General features: G+C 49.2%; 1 protein-coding gene across 3 annotated transcripts in view; it reads left to right on the top strand.

Annotated features, from left to right (window-relative positions):
* PDE327 (FAD/NAD(P)-binding oxidoreductase family protein) overlaps window positions 1-16,737 on the top strand; it is a 91,357-nt gene that overhangs the window by 33,746 nt on the left and 40,874 nt on the right. For all 3 annotated transcript variants that reach the window (XM_086492583.1, XM_086492582.1, XM_086492581.1), the window contains exon 6: window positions 282-485. In XM_086492583.1, coding sequence (XP_086348709.1) covers window positions 282-485 — 204 coding nt within the window. The remainder of the gene's footprint in view (window positions 1-281; window positions 486-16,737) is intronic.

Raw genomic sequence — 16,737 nt, 5'->3', positions numbered from 1 at the left:
TGGCAATATTGCTTTGAGTAGGTATATATTTATGGGTAGTCCTGTTGGCCAGAATCTCGTCCTTCTTTTTCTGAACTGTTGAGGTGAATCGCCACCGTGAGATATTTCTATATACCTCCTCTCTTTCTTCTTCTTTCATAGTTGAAAGTACGTGTTCGACAAAATGTGCGAGTTCCTGAACTTTCAGCTTGCATGGACAGTTGTTCATATTTGTTCTCTCATTTGTATATGTGTCGCGCAATTTCATATTGTGGCTTGAAGGGCTTTGTTTTTTATTGCAGGTTCAAATACGATTCGGGACCAAGATGGTGGGTTTACTTGTAAAAGGCAATCGGGTTGCAGGTGTGAAGGTAAAAAAAACTGATGATTTAGATTGTGAGGATGTCATATCGGATGCGGTAGTTCTCGCAGTGGGGCATTCTGCTCGTGATATTTATTACAAATTGTTGGAGCATGATATTCACTTGTCCCCAAAGGATTTTTCTGTAAGTGTTCTAGTTATCCTCTCTGGGTGATACCAGCATGTTGAATATTTTGCAGAATGAGAAAATTTTCACCAGTACTGCTGTTTGTTGAGTCATCAAACTTGTTGTTCCAAAGAACCTTCCTGCTAACCCTCCTTTTAAGCTGTGATTTCTTGCGATCATCATGAAGGGTTAAGTACTGTTTTGAAGTATCAGCATTTTGTGTAATCCAACCCATCCCTTCCACCCCTCTTGCTGTCCATGGTGTTGCTCATGCATCATGGGAACGTTTGGGGTTCTCTTTTGGAGAACTTTGTGGTGCTTCATTGAGTTCTATCTCTCTATTTGATACCTTTGGTTGTAGTCTTTTTGTGGGAGCATTGCTACTCCACTTGTGTTTGTCATAGGTAATTGAGGGATTTAGGATATCGATTTCTCAATCATAAGTGTGGATTTCTACGGGTTCAGACCAGAGCATCTCGCTGGCAGCGCGAATTAGGGTGCCATGGAAGTCGATTCTAAGGTAACAGTTCATCTTTTTGCCAAAGATACCCTGCGTGGGACACATTGTTTCGTCCAAGGGTGCTGGCATGGATCCAATGAAAGTTGAGGCTATTGGCAATTGGCTTACGTTGTGGAATGTGCATGACGTGTGGAGCTTCTTGGGCTTGCCCTCTTACTACAGAAGGTTCATAAGACAGTTTGTGGAGATTGCTTCCCCGCTGCATACCCTCACTCAGCAAGGAGTACCATTTACTTGGGGACCTCCACAGATTGGGGCATTTGAGTGGTTCAAGAAGAAGTTGACTATTTTGCCAGTATTGATTCTACCAGACTTGCAAGAATCTTTTGAGGTTACTGTGATGCTTGTAGAAGCAGTTTGGGTGCGGTCCTCATGCCTGCTGGTAGCTTATGAGACTAGGATGCTCTCAAAGACTGAGTGGGCTGCGCAAATTTATGAAAAACATCTCTCAGTAGTGATACTTGCTTTGGCTTAATGGAAACATTACTTGTTTGGTGCAGATTTCATAGCATGCACGTATCGTTAAAGTTTAAAGTACTTTTTTGTCTCAGACGAAGTTGTTAGAAAAAAATAAAAATAAAAATAAAATTGAACCAAGGCAAAAAATGTTGCTGCAAGGCCGCGCGCTGATATCCCTGTAGCCTTCGCCATCGCCCCATCCCCACCTGCTCCCTCGCCTCATCCTTCCAGCTCGCTCCCCCCTACCTTGACCCTCCCTACCTGCTCGCCTACTCTGCCTGCTGCCCTCGCCATATCTATAGACCCTCACCCTGGCCGCCCCCCCCCCCCCCCCCCCCCCCCCCCCCCCCCCCCCCCCCCCCCCCCACAGCTACACAAGGATTGATATGGAGAGTTATGTCAGGAAGGAGATGGATGCTGCAGGGGTGGACGTTCCTCTTCGAGGAACCTTTTCAGGAGACCCTTATGAGGCCCTCCGACCCCCCCCTTCCACTTTGGCAATAGGTATTCATCTTTCTTCTGACACCTTGCGTGCCATTCACGAATCCACGTGAGCTTGGAGTCCTGTTCTTTGGCCTGTAAAGTGGTGGGAAGTCTATGCTTAGCAAGGCTATTGAAGGACTACTTTCAAGCTTCGCTTCTTCACGTCAATTTTAAGATTGTGAATGTCTCCCCTCTCGGGAGAGGCTTCTTCATGGTGCAGTTCGAGTCTGAAAGTCAAGCCATGGAGGTCTTAGACCAGGGCCTTGTGGACTTTCATTTTGCCATAGGCTTTCTTGCCAGATGGACACAGGAATCTAAATGGACTTGTAGGTGGAACTGCAGTTACAGCTAGATTCCCAGGACTTCTTCCAGAATTTGCTCCGCATGTTAATGAAATTGGGAGATGTACGGGTTTTGTGGTTGAAGATGCTGTGATTCCTGATGATGAGGATCGCACAATCTCCATAAGGATGTTGCTCTTCCCATCCTTGGCGAAGAACCCTCCGCAATTTATTTCGCTTCCGACCATTCATGGGGGAGAAATTTTACAGAGGGTTTTCTTCATTGGTCTTCCTGGTCACTGCTTTTTTTGTTGCAGAAAAGGCCATGTTGCTGCAGATTGTACTCGATGTAGGATTTCTCCTGATCAAAGGCAGCTAGCTTCAAAACAAGAGGCACTTCATGCGAATGGGGGATTGGAAGATCATTTGGTAAGGAGAAGAAGTGAAGCAGAGAAAGCTAGGAGGAAGGAAGGGAAGAAAAGAAGACGACGAGCTAGGAGGACAGAGGCTACAAAGCTTGTGTATAGAAGAAGAGAAAATGTGTCTCCTCTCTCCTCGGATACTACTTCTTCACCAGCTCTTCATGATCCGCCAGTTGATTCTCAGGGCAGTGATTTGGATATCAGCAGCAGTTCTGAAGGCATAAATTCAGCTTATGAGCGGCATTTTCCTTCTTTGGTAGAAAGTGCTAAGAAGTCTGCTGAGTCTTTGAAGACGCCTAGGAGGTCTTCAAGACTTAACCCCCATATCTAGCCTTGATTTGAGGCAATCTTGTATCTTAGATTGCCCTAGGATTTTATCTTTTGGTGATACCATTTATGGTGTTCTCTGTGTATTATTCTGATGTAATTCTACCTTGGGGTCTGTGCCCTTGAGGTGATTTTAATAGAAAGATTTTCTCTTTTGGAAAAAAAAAGTGGTTAGAAAAATAGATGAGCTAGGTGAACATCCTTGCATTTCACATCGAGATAGTGTTATTGAAGAAAGAAGAATGTGGTTGCAGACGCTCTGTCTCGCAAGCCACACATATCTGCTGCTACAACAATGCATTATTAGGACTTTGATGAGATGCGAGAGCAGTATGCTATAGACCCAAGTTTTGGCGAGGTCTTCGACAGGGTAGAGAGTGGGGAGATAGTTTTAAGATATTCTCTTGTCAACTCCCCTCAAGAGCCGTCGCCTGCAGCCCGGGTAGTGGAACCTGGGGACCCTTTCAAGGGATGCCCCCCCGAAATTGTGCGTATGTTGTTTGCTAACACTTTTTGTCGCGTGTGAATAGGTGATAAGTATAACCCTCTTTTCGGGATGAGAAAATCCTAGGACTAGAGCCTTGTGCAACCAAAAAGTTCGACAATGGAAGAGTATCATCGCAAAGAATTGCATCGGAATTGAAGATTTCAGCCATTCAACGACTTCCATTGCGAACGCTTTGCTCAATCTACCCCGGTACGTGCTTGCGAAGATTATGGCTTCTGTTTGGAAGACAATTGCAAGCAGATGATGGAGGAGAACGTGACATCAACATTCACTTGTCTGCAATGCTGAATTTCTCACTTGCATTGGTATGGAAGTCTGACATTGTATTGCCTATGATACTATGTACAATTCTCCCTTAAATGTAGAGAAGTTTTGAGGGAGGGGCTGGCTGTTCCGGCTCATTGTGTGCCTTGTTTCATTTCAGCTTTGTCTTTAAAATATACATGTGTTAGTCCTCTTAGTGTCCAATCTGGTAACAGCGGATGACTAAGAACTCCTTGAGTGGCTGCAAGCGGTTGACTCTCTCTTGTGCTTTGTGGTCTTCGTTCAACCTACCCCACAAGAGGTCACCTCAGCTTAGCCTCAAGACACCGAGATTTAGCAGTTAGCCCCACTCGAGCTTCAAACCACCCACTCAGCCCAACGAGACGAGCCTAAAGATAAAAGTCTATCCCTGCAATGGTAGTCTGAAGATCAACAATCCAATTCTCTAGATATATATATTATATATATATATATATATATATATATATAAATAAATAAATAAATAAATATATATATAAATATAAATATAAATATAAAAATAAAAATAAAAATAAATATAAAAATATAAATATAAATATAAATATAAAAATATATATATATAAATATAAGTAAGTAAATAAATAAATAAATAAAAATATATAAATATATAAATATAAATATATTTAAATAAATAAATAACTAAATAAATAAATAAATAAATAAATAAATAAATAAATAAATAAATAAATAAATAAATAAATAAATAAATAAATAAATAAATAAATAAATAAATATTATAGCGGCGAAGAAAAATGTATCTTTGCTGAATCCAAGTTCCATAGAATTTGAGCTCGGCTACAATCAATCCAATAGTGAGTTTAGGTAGACTCAAACTCGTAGACCATGCATGATGCAAGACGTATATGAGTGCACTCTCTGTGGTCGTGACCATGGCAAGAGAGAGACAGAGAGAGCTTGAAACTTCAAGAGAGTTTCTGAAAGCTTTAATCTACAGGACTGTTGCTGTAAAAATAGCAATGTAGCAGAAGAGAAGATGGGCTTCTTGAGGTAGAGAGGATGATAGAGGTAAAGGTAGAGGTAGAGGGAAATGAGAGTGATAGCGTAGAGGCTTCTTGTGCTGGGAAAGTTCACGAAGGAAGTGATCATGCTTAAGTGAGGGGAAAGTGACGAGGTTGTGGCAACCACTAACCTTAGTTGTTGGTTTCTTTCCTTTGATGTTTTTTCCAATTTTTGGCACCCTCTTTTTGAAGTCACAAATGGTTGGACATTGTGTGGCGAGTGTGAAATGGCCGATGGTCGAGAGTTTCACCCGCTATCGGGAAGGGCAGATCGCCACGAGATGGTCGGCGGGCCAGTCGGCACAGAAATCCGAGCAATAAAAGGGTGTCTAAGAACAGCTCAAAGTCAATTAGGCCCCTCGCTACACTTTATAAGTTGGTGGGTACTATGAATTTAAGAGGCAAAGTGGACACTTTGCGGCTCCAGGTTGATTTTCCAAGTCTGCATGAAGAGGGGGGGTGCCCAATTTGAGAGTGGAGGCTGATTTTTGCTTCATTAAGGGAAATCAAGTGTGTGTGAGTAGTGGGTGTAGGTGATCACAACTTTAATGGAAAGCTTGCCTTCTCCCTTGTCTTAAGTAGCGCGATGATGCGGCTCTCGCGCACCTATCTCCCCCTTTGAATACAGAATCGTAATGCCCAGCTCAAGGGAAATTCCATTTATATGTTCAGTTGTGTGGGTTCATGCGCATATGCCGAGGCAAGAGCCTCTTGTCCTGGTACTGGATTAGCTAATTGCTAATCCCTTGCAGGTACAGGTGAACTCAGAGAGATTTCACGCAAAAAATCTCGTCCGGTTCAAAGGGCAAGTAGCCCTACAGGTGTGGGAGTACGAGGGCTTGCTACAGATGCGACCGACACACAAAATGGAGCCCAAAACAGAATACAGCCTGCTGTGTATTTTTGCAGGTTTAGGGTTTCGACCCTAATGGATCTTTAATACCCCCAGGAGCTTCGAGGAAGCGAGGGGATCACTGTACAGGTGAAGAAAACAAAGAATTCAGCGCGCTGCAGATTCTTGCCAGGTTTGCAAAAGTGCTCGTATGCACTAGGAAAGTCACCTTTTGCATGGGGATTTTATTTGTGAAGCCTCCCACTGGGGTTATGCTGCCAAAAATCGGGCTAGAGTAGGCCATTCTCAGCCCGGTAAAGCGGGACAGTTTGTAGGAATTTGCAGGTTTTGTCTCAAGCTTTATACGAATAAAGAAACACCGAAAGGGGCTCCAGTCTTTGGGGCCTCTAGGGTGTCTTGGTAGCACTCTAGCTGCCAAGCCGTGGTTTGTGTGAAGTATTAATTCCTGTCACAGGTTTATTCGTTAAGTTTCTTTGTGTCATGAAGTCCAAGTAAAGTTTTTGAAGATAAGATTCAGGTGAAAGCTAAAGTCTACCGCCCTACATGCTGGTTTCAGAAAGGATTGTATTTATAGTTGAAGTGGCCTTAAAAACATAAGAGAAAAGAGGAGTCTTGTGATAAGTGTCTTACCACATGTCAAAAAAGATGATAATGTCCCAACTTTTGAAAAGCTTTGCAACAAGTGTTTTTTGAATGGTCAAAAAGAGTAGACAAGTGTCCCAACCCCTGGAAGATTTGCAAGAAGTGTCCTTCCACTTCTCCTTCTAGAGTCGTTTAGAAGCTAGAACCTTCCTTCTTTTGGAAACTGCTAAAAGAAAGAAATATCAATATGGGTATCAACTGAAAGCTCTTTCCGAGTACAACATGATTCTAGCTTCAGAACATCAATCCAAGATGATTATAAAGAGAAACACATTCAATGCAATTAGAATCCTCCTAGACTCTTCTAGAATCTTCTAGAAGCTTTTAGAACCTTCCTTTTTTGGAAACATGCTAACAGAAAGAAATATCAATATGGGTATCAAATGAAAGCTCTTTCGAGTACAACATGATTCTAGCTTTAGAACATTAATCCAAGATGCTTATCGAGAGATAAATGTATTCAATGCAATTAGACCACATGTATGCACATTTTTTTTTTTTCCGAGAAAAAGATCCTTCTATTAGTTAATGAAAGCTGCCCATAGGGCTACATCCACCTCTGCAAGAGAGGGCTACAACAAACATGATGGGGAGACTCTCCCAATGAAAAAACAGCATATATACAATGGGGCTAAATCAAGAGATGGGAGGAGGGAAAAGCCACACAGGTGGACAGTAGTGCCATCTGAGCACCCCCTGGACCATGGAGTAAAACGGCCCAGGGCGCCAGAGACGAAGGAAAGCCTCGCGGCGCTCTCGCATGCGGTCGGAGCTGCCCTGTAGTCCCTCAAGCTGTCCTCTGAGAGTATGGATCAGCTCTAGCCAAAAGTCACGAACAGTCTCTGCTGGTGGTACAAGGCGAGCCTCAAAGATGCGGAAACAACGGGCCCGTCAGATGAACCAGAGAGCTAGGCCGCTGATGAGCTCCCAACACTCCGCTCTCTCACTGCTCCACTCCTGTGGAGTAAGGTCTGCAGTAGGCTGGAGTGTAGGTCGACCCCCCTGTATCACTATCATCCTGCTGGTGGAAGATAGCTCAAACTGAAGTGCCGGGCCCGTGAGGGTGGACCAAGCCGCCGCCCCCCAAGTGTACTGTCGAGCCGTGGAGAGGGCAGGCATCAGCCGAAGAACTCGTAGCCACACCTGCTGGGCCGAGGGACAGTCCCAAAGACAGTGTCGTTGACTCTCCACCAACTGGTCACAGGCTGTGGATGCGGTCGAGAGACCACTATGTACAAGCCAGCTCCCTACTGCTGTGGCTCTGTGTGCAACCAACCACTGGAACAAGGTGACGCGCCTCGGCTGTCTGGAGTCCCACAGCCTCTGCCAAAAAGCTGCCAAGAACTCAACTGTGAGACCCTCCTCCTGCCAATGACGTGCTGCAGCGGGGCGGGCCTCTCTCTGTGCTGCAAGTATATGACGTCCAAGCCGAACAGTGTACTGAAAGAAAGGGACTCCTGGCGGTCTGCAGAAGAGAATGGGTCCCTCCATAGCCACTCACCAGGATCCCACTGTACTCGTGCCAGTGGACAGCACTCCCAAGCCCATAGCCTCCAGTGTCGTGTCTCAAGAGCTGCTGGGTCAGGGTCTATGACGCAAGTCCTCCCACAGATGCCCACAACTCGGATCCTCTGGAAACAACACTCTGCTACCTGCGGGGCCTCTACTGCAACTCTCTGTAATCGTCCCCCACCCTGAAGCTCGAAGAACAGGGCTGGGACAGTCTCTGAGCAAGCCCTGACTGAAATGAGAACCTCCAGTCGTGTGAAGGCTCCCATCCACCGGGGTGCTACTTGCTCGAGAGGCGTGAGCCAATCAGCTGGAACTGACTCTGAGATGTCCTGACACATGCTCTGAACCCCTCTCATGCCCTGTAGGTGGACAACCTGCACCTCCTCTGACAAACCTGTGAACTCTAGCCAGTCACCTAGAGAGCGCGCTGGACCTGCTGCCATGGGACCCCAAGACACATGAGGCCTACTCCCAACCAAGTGGCCTCTCTGAGTGCTAACCATGGGGTTCCAGACGAGGGGCTGCCGTAGGCGCTCCCCGTGCACGTCGGCTGCCGCTGCTCTAGGCCACGCCGCAATAGCTCCCAAGACCGAAGCAAACTCACAGCGAATCGGTCCTCCAGTCTCCTGCTCAAACCAACTCGGCGCAACTCTGTAAAGATCCATCTGGTCGAAGGTTGCCAAGGGCCTCCTGCCTGAGGCACCCTGGCACGAAGCCTTTGCAACAAGAACTCCTTCCAGGGCTCCTCGCCTGGAAGAAGTCCTCTGACGACGAACTTCCCAAGAAGGGCTCTGCTCTGCTGTGCTGGATCAATGATCCCAAGCCCTCCCTGAGAACAAGGAAGTGTGATGACCGACCAAGCCACCTTGGCTCGGGCAATCTGAGTGTCGCGACCAGACCAAAGGAAGTTTCTGATCAGCCTCTCTACCTGGCTGATTCAAGAACTCGAGAAGATCCAGCAAGAAGTGATGTACCACATAGTCGCCAACAACACCTGGTTGGCAACTACTACTCTACCAGCCAGTGAAAGTCGTGCTGAGCTCCAATGTAACAGCTTTCTCCTGATGGACAGGAGAAGAGGAGCAATCTGCTGCTCGGGGGACAAATCCAAACCAACCTGACAACCCAAGTACCGAACTGCAGTCCCTGGAGGAATCCACCTGAAACCCTCTCCTGGCATCCAATCTGGCACAGGAGCACTACCAACTGAGAAAGCCACTGTCTTTCTCCAGTTGATCAGTGCGCCCGATGCACAGCAGAAGGTCTCCAAAGCCTGCCCACATCTGTGTAAATTGGCCTCCTGGCCCTCTAAGTACAAGGCTGAGTCGTCGGCAAACTCAACGTCCAGAAGCTCATCTCCCCGTATAGGGAGTGCTAAGCCCCTCAAACCAACCTGCTGTGACACCAAAAATCTGCTCATCGCCTCCGCATAGAACAGAAAGAGAAAGGGGGCAAGAGGACAACCCTGTCTGACCGATCGTGTGAGCATGAAGCGCTCACCTCTACCTCCTGCCAAAAGCACCTGACTGTGGGCCTGTCTGTACAAAGCTGACACCCCTCTGATCCAAGCCTCTGAGAAGCCCATCCTGCGTAGCGTGCCCTCTAGAAAGTCCCCGTCAACTCTGTCGTATGCCTTCTCAAAATCGAGAAGAAGAATCACAAGGTCCTCCCCACGGAGCCGTGCAAGGGCAGAAGCCTCCCAAAAAGTGAAGATGTTGTCAAGGATACTGCGTTCCTTGACAAAACCTGTCTGAGTCCCATGTATAAGGCTCTCCAAAAGTGGCTGAATCCTCAAACTCAGAGCCTTGGCAAGAATTTTGTAGGCTGAGTTGAGAATGGTGATGGGACGCCACTGTCGAATCTCATCCAAGGAGCCACCCTCCTTTGGAATGAGGTAAATCAGGCCCTCACTCATGCTATCCGGCATCACTCCTGTGTGCAGAATGTACTGAAAGGCACTACAAAGATCTGGGCCAAGCAAGTCCCAGTACTCCAAGAAGAAGCTGAAAGTCAGCCCATCCTCACCTGGACAGCTACCACGAGGGAGGGCCCTAAGATCCGTGTGCAGCTCCTCAAGCTGAAGAGGTAACTCAAGCCTCTGCCGCATCTCCTCAGTCACAAGACAAGGCATCTGTGCCCAAACCTGCTCCCTGCATGCATCCTGTCTCTCTGACTCGGGCTCAGCCGACAGTAGCTCATGGTAAAAGTCAGTAGCAACTGCACGCATATCCTCTGGCTCGCAAACAACTGACCCATCGGGTCTCCTCAACTGATTGACCTTGGCATGCGAGTGCCGAGGTCCCACTGTCTCAAAAAAAACACCTGTCACTCTGTCACCCACCTGAGTCCACTGAGATGCCTGTCGGTGGAGGGCAAACTCATGGCGCCTCTCCTCTGTGCAAGCAAGCTCCTGTCGAGCTTGCTGTAGCTGCTCCTCCAACCATGGACTGTCTGGATGCTGCTCCTGCATCCTCTGTAGTGAAGCAATGCCTCGTCTGAGACGCTGCTCCTCCTCTCTCGCTGCAGCCCGTCGAGCCAAAGACTCCTGGAGAAAGAAGTGGCTGAGCTGAGCTAGGCCTGAGGCCACTCTGTCTGCAGGTGGAGCCTGGCTGTCCATGCCCTCTGTCCATAGAGCCTCGACCCTCTCTCTGAGTGCTGAGTCCAACAAGACCCGCTCTGGGATGCGAAGCATCGTGCTCCCACTCCTCTGCCTGTCTGCCACTGTGAGGATCACTGGTGCATGGTCCGAGAAGGATGTCCCTGCCAGGATGCCCACTGATCCCCCCAAGTCACTGAAGTGGTCACTAGTGTAGAAGCGATCTATGCGCGATAGATTCACTCCTCCCACTCTGCGGTCCGATCTAGAGAAGGCAAGACTCTCTGGAGGCCTCACAAAGCCAGAATGCTGCCATGTATCCGAGACCCTCAACGTCATACAAAACCTCTCCCAAGCTGCTAACTCGACTCCATGCAAAGTAGCATGGCTGCCTCCGATTCTGTCAGAAGGGTCCTCCAACATGTTGAAGTCCCCTCCTACACACCACTGGTCAACCTGTGGCAAAGACTCAACAATCTGTGACCAAAACTCTGCACGAGCACTCGCCACATTGGGCGCATAGATGTTCAGGAAACCCACAAGGCTACCCTGAACCTGCATAGTAATCCACTGAGCCCTGCCTGGTACAATAATCCCTCTGCCCACAATGGCCTGCTGTAATGAGTCCGCAATAGTCATACATACCCCACCCTGGATGCCTCCAGGTCCAAAAGCAGCTGACCAAAAGGTATCATAGCGTCCACGCAAAATCTGACCACATCGCCGAATGCGGCTCTTAGACAAATGGTGCTCCTGAAGCATAAGGAGATCAATTTCTCCTCCCACAAGGCATCGCTGAAGCTCCTGACGCAATCGGCCCCGCTGTCGCTGAAACTGGGGCCCACCGAGTCCCTGCACGTTCCACGAGACGATCCTCATGGGGAGCGAGAGAGAACAGATGCTGCCGCAGCAGCAAGACGAGCTATCTTCGAAGCAGGCTTGGATGGGGAGTAATCCGCATCCGAGCGTCCTCTAGATAGGCGAGACTGCAGTGAGTGCCTTGTCCAAGCCCAAGTAGAGCGAGCTGTGCGTAAAGCAACCTCCTCTGTCCAGGAGTCCTCATGAATGAATACATAGCAAGGCAAACACTGCGTATCAGCAAAAAAGTACACCACAATGTGTCTACATCCTGCTGAATCTGGGGGTGTCACCGCAAACTTGGCCAGTGGCCACAAAGTCTGCAGCAAATCTGTAACGCCAAGTTCTCCCATGTGGTGAGAGAACTCGAGAACCTGTGTATGCAACCATCCCACCACTGAGTCGAGGGACCACTTTGTCTCAGTCCTGCCACAGAGGGGGAAGGAGAAACCAACTGCTGAGTCCAAGGCCTCTGTCCCCCTAGCGGCGAGGAACAAAGGGTGGACTCTGAAGCAGGCTGCCTCGTGGTCTGCTGCGGAATCGCCAAGAAAACGAGTAAACCCGTAATTGAAGAAATCCCAGCGGCGTCGGAGGTCAAAGCTCGTCAAACCACGAGGGATAGCTGCAACAGGAGATGTCTGAATCTGCAGTGGGGGCCGCATGAAGGGCTGACCCTCTCTCGCTAGGCGACTCGTGGCGAAGGCGCTGCCAAGAGATCTCCTGGCCGCCGGCAAGGGTCCAGTCTCCTGAGCTGACTGTGGTACTGAAGCAGGAGGAGGGGGAGAAGGGGTTGGGGGGGGCGGGGGAGAGGAGAAGCGGGGTGGGGCGGCAGAGACATGGGGGGGGGCGAGGTGGGGAGTGAGCGGTAGCAGAGGGCGGGGGAGGGCATGAGGAGGAGGAGGGGAGATCGGAAGGCGGAGCGGCTGGCGAGGGTGAAGCGGAGGTGGAGGCTGGCGTAGGGGGCTCCTCCTGCTCAAGAGGACCAAAGCGGTTCCCCGTGGGAACCCACTGCTGCTGAGTAGGCACCTGGGGGCCACTCTGAGTGCTAGGCTGTCGCTGTGGCCCCTGGCGTCGACGGCCACGGGCCTGCTGCCACCCCTCCTCCGCTGGAGCCCCAGGCTCGGAGGGTGGCGCTGAATCTGTGCTCTGTGTCGCTGGCTGTGGCTGCGGCCCAGCCTTGGCAGGCTGGGGCTGAGGCTGGGGTGCGGGTCGTGGTCTCCTCCGTGGACAGGCCTTCGCTAGGTGGCCCATCTGTCTGCAAATGAAACACTGGTTCGGGAGACCCGAGTACTCCACACTCTGTCTAAACCAACCCCCACTCACCCGAGGCAGAAGGATGACCTTCGGGAGCGTGTGGGTATCTTTGACCAAAACTCGAACTGAAGGGATGCCAGCCGCCTTGGCAGCTACTGATGCTGTCGTACGAGGTGTCTCCAGGACAGTTCCGATGGCGGAGCCAATACTGGAGAGAAGTGGAAGGTACTCCCTCCGTAAACCCGGAAAGCAGACTGAGATGGGGATGTCCGCCTCCTCTACTAGCACATCCGAAGACGGGTCAAAACCATGTCGCCACTGTCGAAAGTGGGCGCGTGCTGCTCGGATGGCCAATGGACTCATAGCTATGACCTTGGAGGCCATCTCGGAAGTCTCGAACTCAATCTAGTAGTACCCCCGTCCGAGAATCTGGACATCCAAGATCTTGCCCACCTCTGCGAGGAGGCGGGCCTGGAGAAGGTCTCGCAGCTCTCCTCTGCTGGGACGAGTGCCGAGAACCTTGCAGATGACAGAAGTCGCCTGCAAGCGTTCTACCTCTGTGGCAAGGCTCGCTTGCTCTGCCGGCGTAAGAGCAAGTCGAATGGTGGGCTCAGCGGGGTCGATAGAGGGGGCTTCAGGCGAGTCCCTCAGAGGTGGAGCTGGAGCCTCCATCTGTGTCTACTGCTGAGTCGAAGAAGCGGGCGGTGAAGAAAATCTGCGAACGAGTACGCCAAGCACTTGTCCGAAGAGAAAGCGTTGCCGAGCCAGGTGCAGAAGACCTTCGGGAGCAAAGAGGACGGGGGGGGGGATGGGGGGACGGCGAGGGCGAAGTGGGCAGCCGGGTAATGTGCGGGTGCACAAGCGGCAGCGAGCGGGGGGATGGGGTGGGGATGGCAACGCGAGAGGAGGGCAGCGGGCAGCCTTTGGGGCAGCGCGAAAGCAGGGGGGGGCAGCGGGCGGGCGGCAGCGCGCAAGGGCAGCGGGTGGGGGAGAGGTTAGCGCGCAGGGGCAGCGTGTGTGTGGGGGGGGGGGGGGGGGGGGGGGGGGGGGGGGAGAGGGTAGCGATGGCGCAGCAAGGGGGGGGCGAGCAGCAGTAGCGAGCACTCAGGTCGTTAGCCTGTTCACATGTATGCACATTGACAGTCGTTCAAAATGATCATGCCATCTTATTGATTGTAACTATCTTTTGTAGCGGATCTAGCCTACACTTCAAGGCATTAATCCTTTCTATGTGCAAGTATATGATTGTGAGATGCAAGAGTTACAAGCCACATGTGCCCCTTTTTGGTTAGCTAGGTAGGAGCGTGCATTATCTATGTTCATTGTTTCGTGAATCCACCATAACCTGTGACCACTCATCAATGGCCTCTCTCTCTCTCTCTCTCTCTCTCTCTCTCTCTCTCTCTCTCTCTCTCTCTCTCTCTCTCTCCACTAGATATGGGACAGCCAGAGAAGCAACCATCACTGGAGAGCTCGGCCCACACTCATTCGATCACTACCGGCACTCTCATCGACTGAGCACTGGAGCTACGGAAATCCAGACGGCCACGGTTGAGGAGAGGGGCTATACAACATCAACGGAGACTACAACAGAGGATTCGAGCCATACTCTCTCGACATCCAGAGTGCAGATGAGGATGGATTCTAGTAGTAGTAGTATTTTGTTCTAGTCTTTTTGTACCCGGAGTAACATGTGACGCGCTTGGCAAGCTGCTCTCGTGGGAGAAGAAGGGGCCTTAAAAATCTTGCCATAATGAGAATATGGGGCTAGTGCTAGCTCTTGTAAAGTGGAGGTCCATTCCCTTGACGGTAATTTAACTCTCCGTATAGCTTGAGACTGCCTGGAGTGATGCAAATACTGGAAAAATTGTTTAAAGAACATCCTTTATCTGCAAAAGCTTGTTGTCGAGCTCGAGTCTGCCGTTTGGCGAATTTTCCTCTCATCATTGTGCCGTAACATAGCTCGAGCAGAAAACAACTCAATCGCTTGAGAGTCAGTAAGAGAAGAATGATTCGCCAAGTGCATTAGTCTGCTACAAGCATCCTTCGCCTGATTAACCTGTTTCCTTAATCGTGACAAATAATCCCTGGCATAATCGTGGATAACACATTGAACACGCATAACAAAGCGGAACCAGGCTATGTCCATATAACCATACATCTGGGAGATCAAAGGTGGGATGATATCCACAATCATAGCGCGAAAAGGCTCATGCTTGAGATAAGCATTATTGACATGCAAAAGCCTCTCCTTGGGCAGGCGATCATTGGCATCAAAAGAGCCAAAACGAAGTTTCAAGCATACAGGAAAATGATCCGAAAGACCCATAGCATAATCAATCCTCTGCTCGCATACAAAGTCATCATACTGTTGCATGTGAAAAAGATACCAGCGATCTAGCCGAGCGCGATACATAGATTGAGCATTATGTTGAAAAGTGAATCTTGGATCAGACGCATACTAAAGGGGCCACAAATCAAGCCCATTACATGTCAACATAAATTGATCCCATGATTGCCGTTCCGTATGAAGCATGTGAGAATGCCTAGTAGTATTATCCGCAAGGTTAGGTGCATTATTAAAATCCCCACAAAGAAATGTATTAGAATGCCAACAATAAGAGGAGATAGCACTCCACAACCGTGCCCTACTGCAGAAGCTGTGTATGTATATAAGCCTCCAATTCAAAAACTTCTCCATTAATAATACATTGGATCACCATCCATCTCCCAACCGGGTCATTGAAAACCAAGGTCGGGAAGAGTTCGTGTCGAACAAGTATAAGCACGCCAAAATAGCCGGCTAAGCCTGCATAAGCTATCCAGTAGCCCGCAAGGTAAGAGGTCTGTCTTGCAAATTGACGTTGGTTATGCTCCTGAAGAACCACAATGTCCGCTTGACATGTATGTGCATAGTGCCAGGTTAGCCGCCACTTGTCGTGATTGCATAACCCACGCACATTATAGGAGATGCAATTCAAAGAACTATGCATGTTGATATGGTATATACAGTGGGCGAGGAAATGGGAAAATGGGAGAAAACTCAAGTACCAGTGCCCATCGACACATCCTCCTCGGCTGCAAGCACCTGAGGAGGTGGGTCAAGACCTGGACCCAAAGGATTGAAAATAAAGGCACCTTGCGATGAAGAGGCTTCGCCTGTAACAACTTCCTTGTAAGAGCGGACCACCTTGTGCCAAGCTTCAGCCAAAGAAGTGTTGTCATTACAAGGAAGCTTTTTTGAGCAACATTCTTCAAAAGGGGCACATAATTATGAGAAGATGCCGGAATACGGGCTGTAGCAGCTTTAACGGGTTTCTTGGGCACCATCCAAGTTTGGGAGGTTGAAGCTTGTTCTTTGCCTTTGTCTTTAATATTCAGAGAGGCAGAAAATGCAGACAATTGTAGTTGTTTCCCTTTGCCTTTATTCGCCCTGGGTGTCGGAGAGGAGGTTGAAGCACCTTTGGTTTGAACCTCAACAGAAGATTTCGGATTTGAGTGAGGTTGAGGAGTAGGAACAGCTCAAGGTGGTGGTTGCAAGTTTGGTTCCAGACATTCGAGTTGCATATGATCGAATTTGCCACAACAGAAGCAAGACTTTACAAATTTGCCCCATTTAAGCTTAAATGGACGCTTGCCAACCACTGCATCCCCAGAATCAATGGAAATACCTACTGGTGTGGGGATATCTGTGTCCCACAAAATAAAAAAACGGTTTGTGTTTGCGTCCAACTTAGGAGGGCAAATGACTTTGCCCAACTGAGCAGCCAGCAAAGGAAGGAAATGACGCCAAGTGCGAGGAAAATCGACCACCTCAACCCAGACGGGACACTCGTCACGAATGAGACTGATAGTTCTTGGTGAGAGCCCAGGGCAGTACATGAGTCATCTGCGTATTGAAGAAAAGAGGAGACATTTCAAGCAAAGCATCCCGAGCATCCATGTCGGCCAGCAAGACTTCATAGAACCCGCGCGCGCCGAAGTAAACCCCTCTGACTGCTTGCCGTTTGAGCAGGAAATCAACCCATTGGCCTACATCCTGAGCCGTAGGCATTCTACCTGGGAAAAAAGAATCACCACGTTAAGTGCATATTGAGCAACAGGATCCATAAGCTCCTATATAGGGATGCGCACTTCCATGACGGGAGCGGATCCTTCCCAGGCTTGACGTGCATCCTCAAAGTCCTCATGCAAACATTCTTTGATAAGGGTTAAAGCATCCATATCCGAAGA

Source organism: Adiantum capillus-veneris, chromosome 20 (genome assembly GCF_014529385.1).
Source record: "Adiantum capillus-veneris isolate H3 chromosome 20, ASM1452938v2, whole genome shotgun sequence".
NCBI lineage: Eukaryota > Viridiplantae > Streptophyta > Polypodiopsida > Polypodiales > Pteridaceae > Adiantum > Adiantum capillus-veneris.
This window is presented reverse-complemented; position numbering and strand designations above follow the sequence as displayed.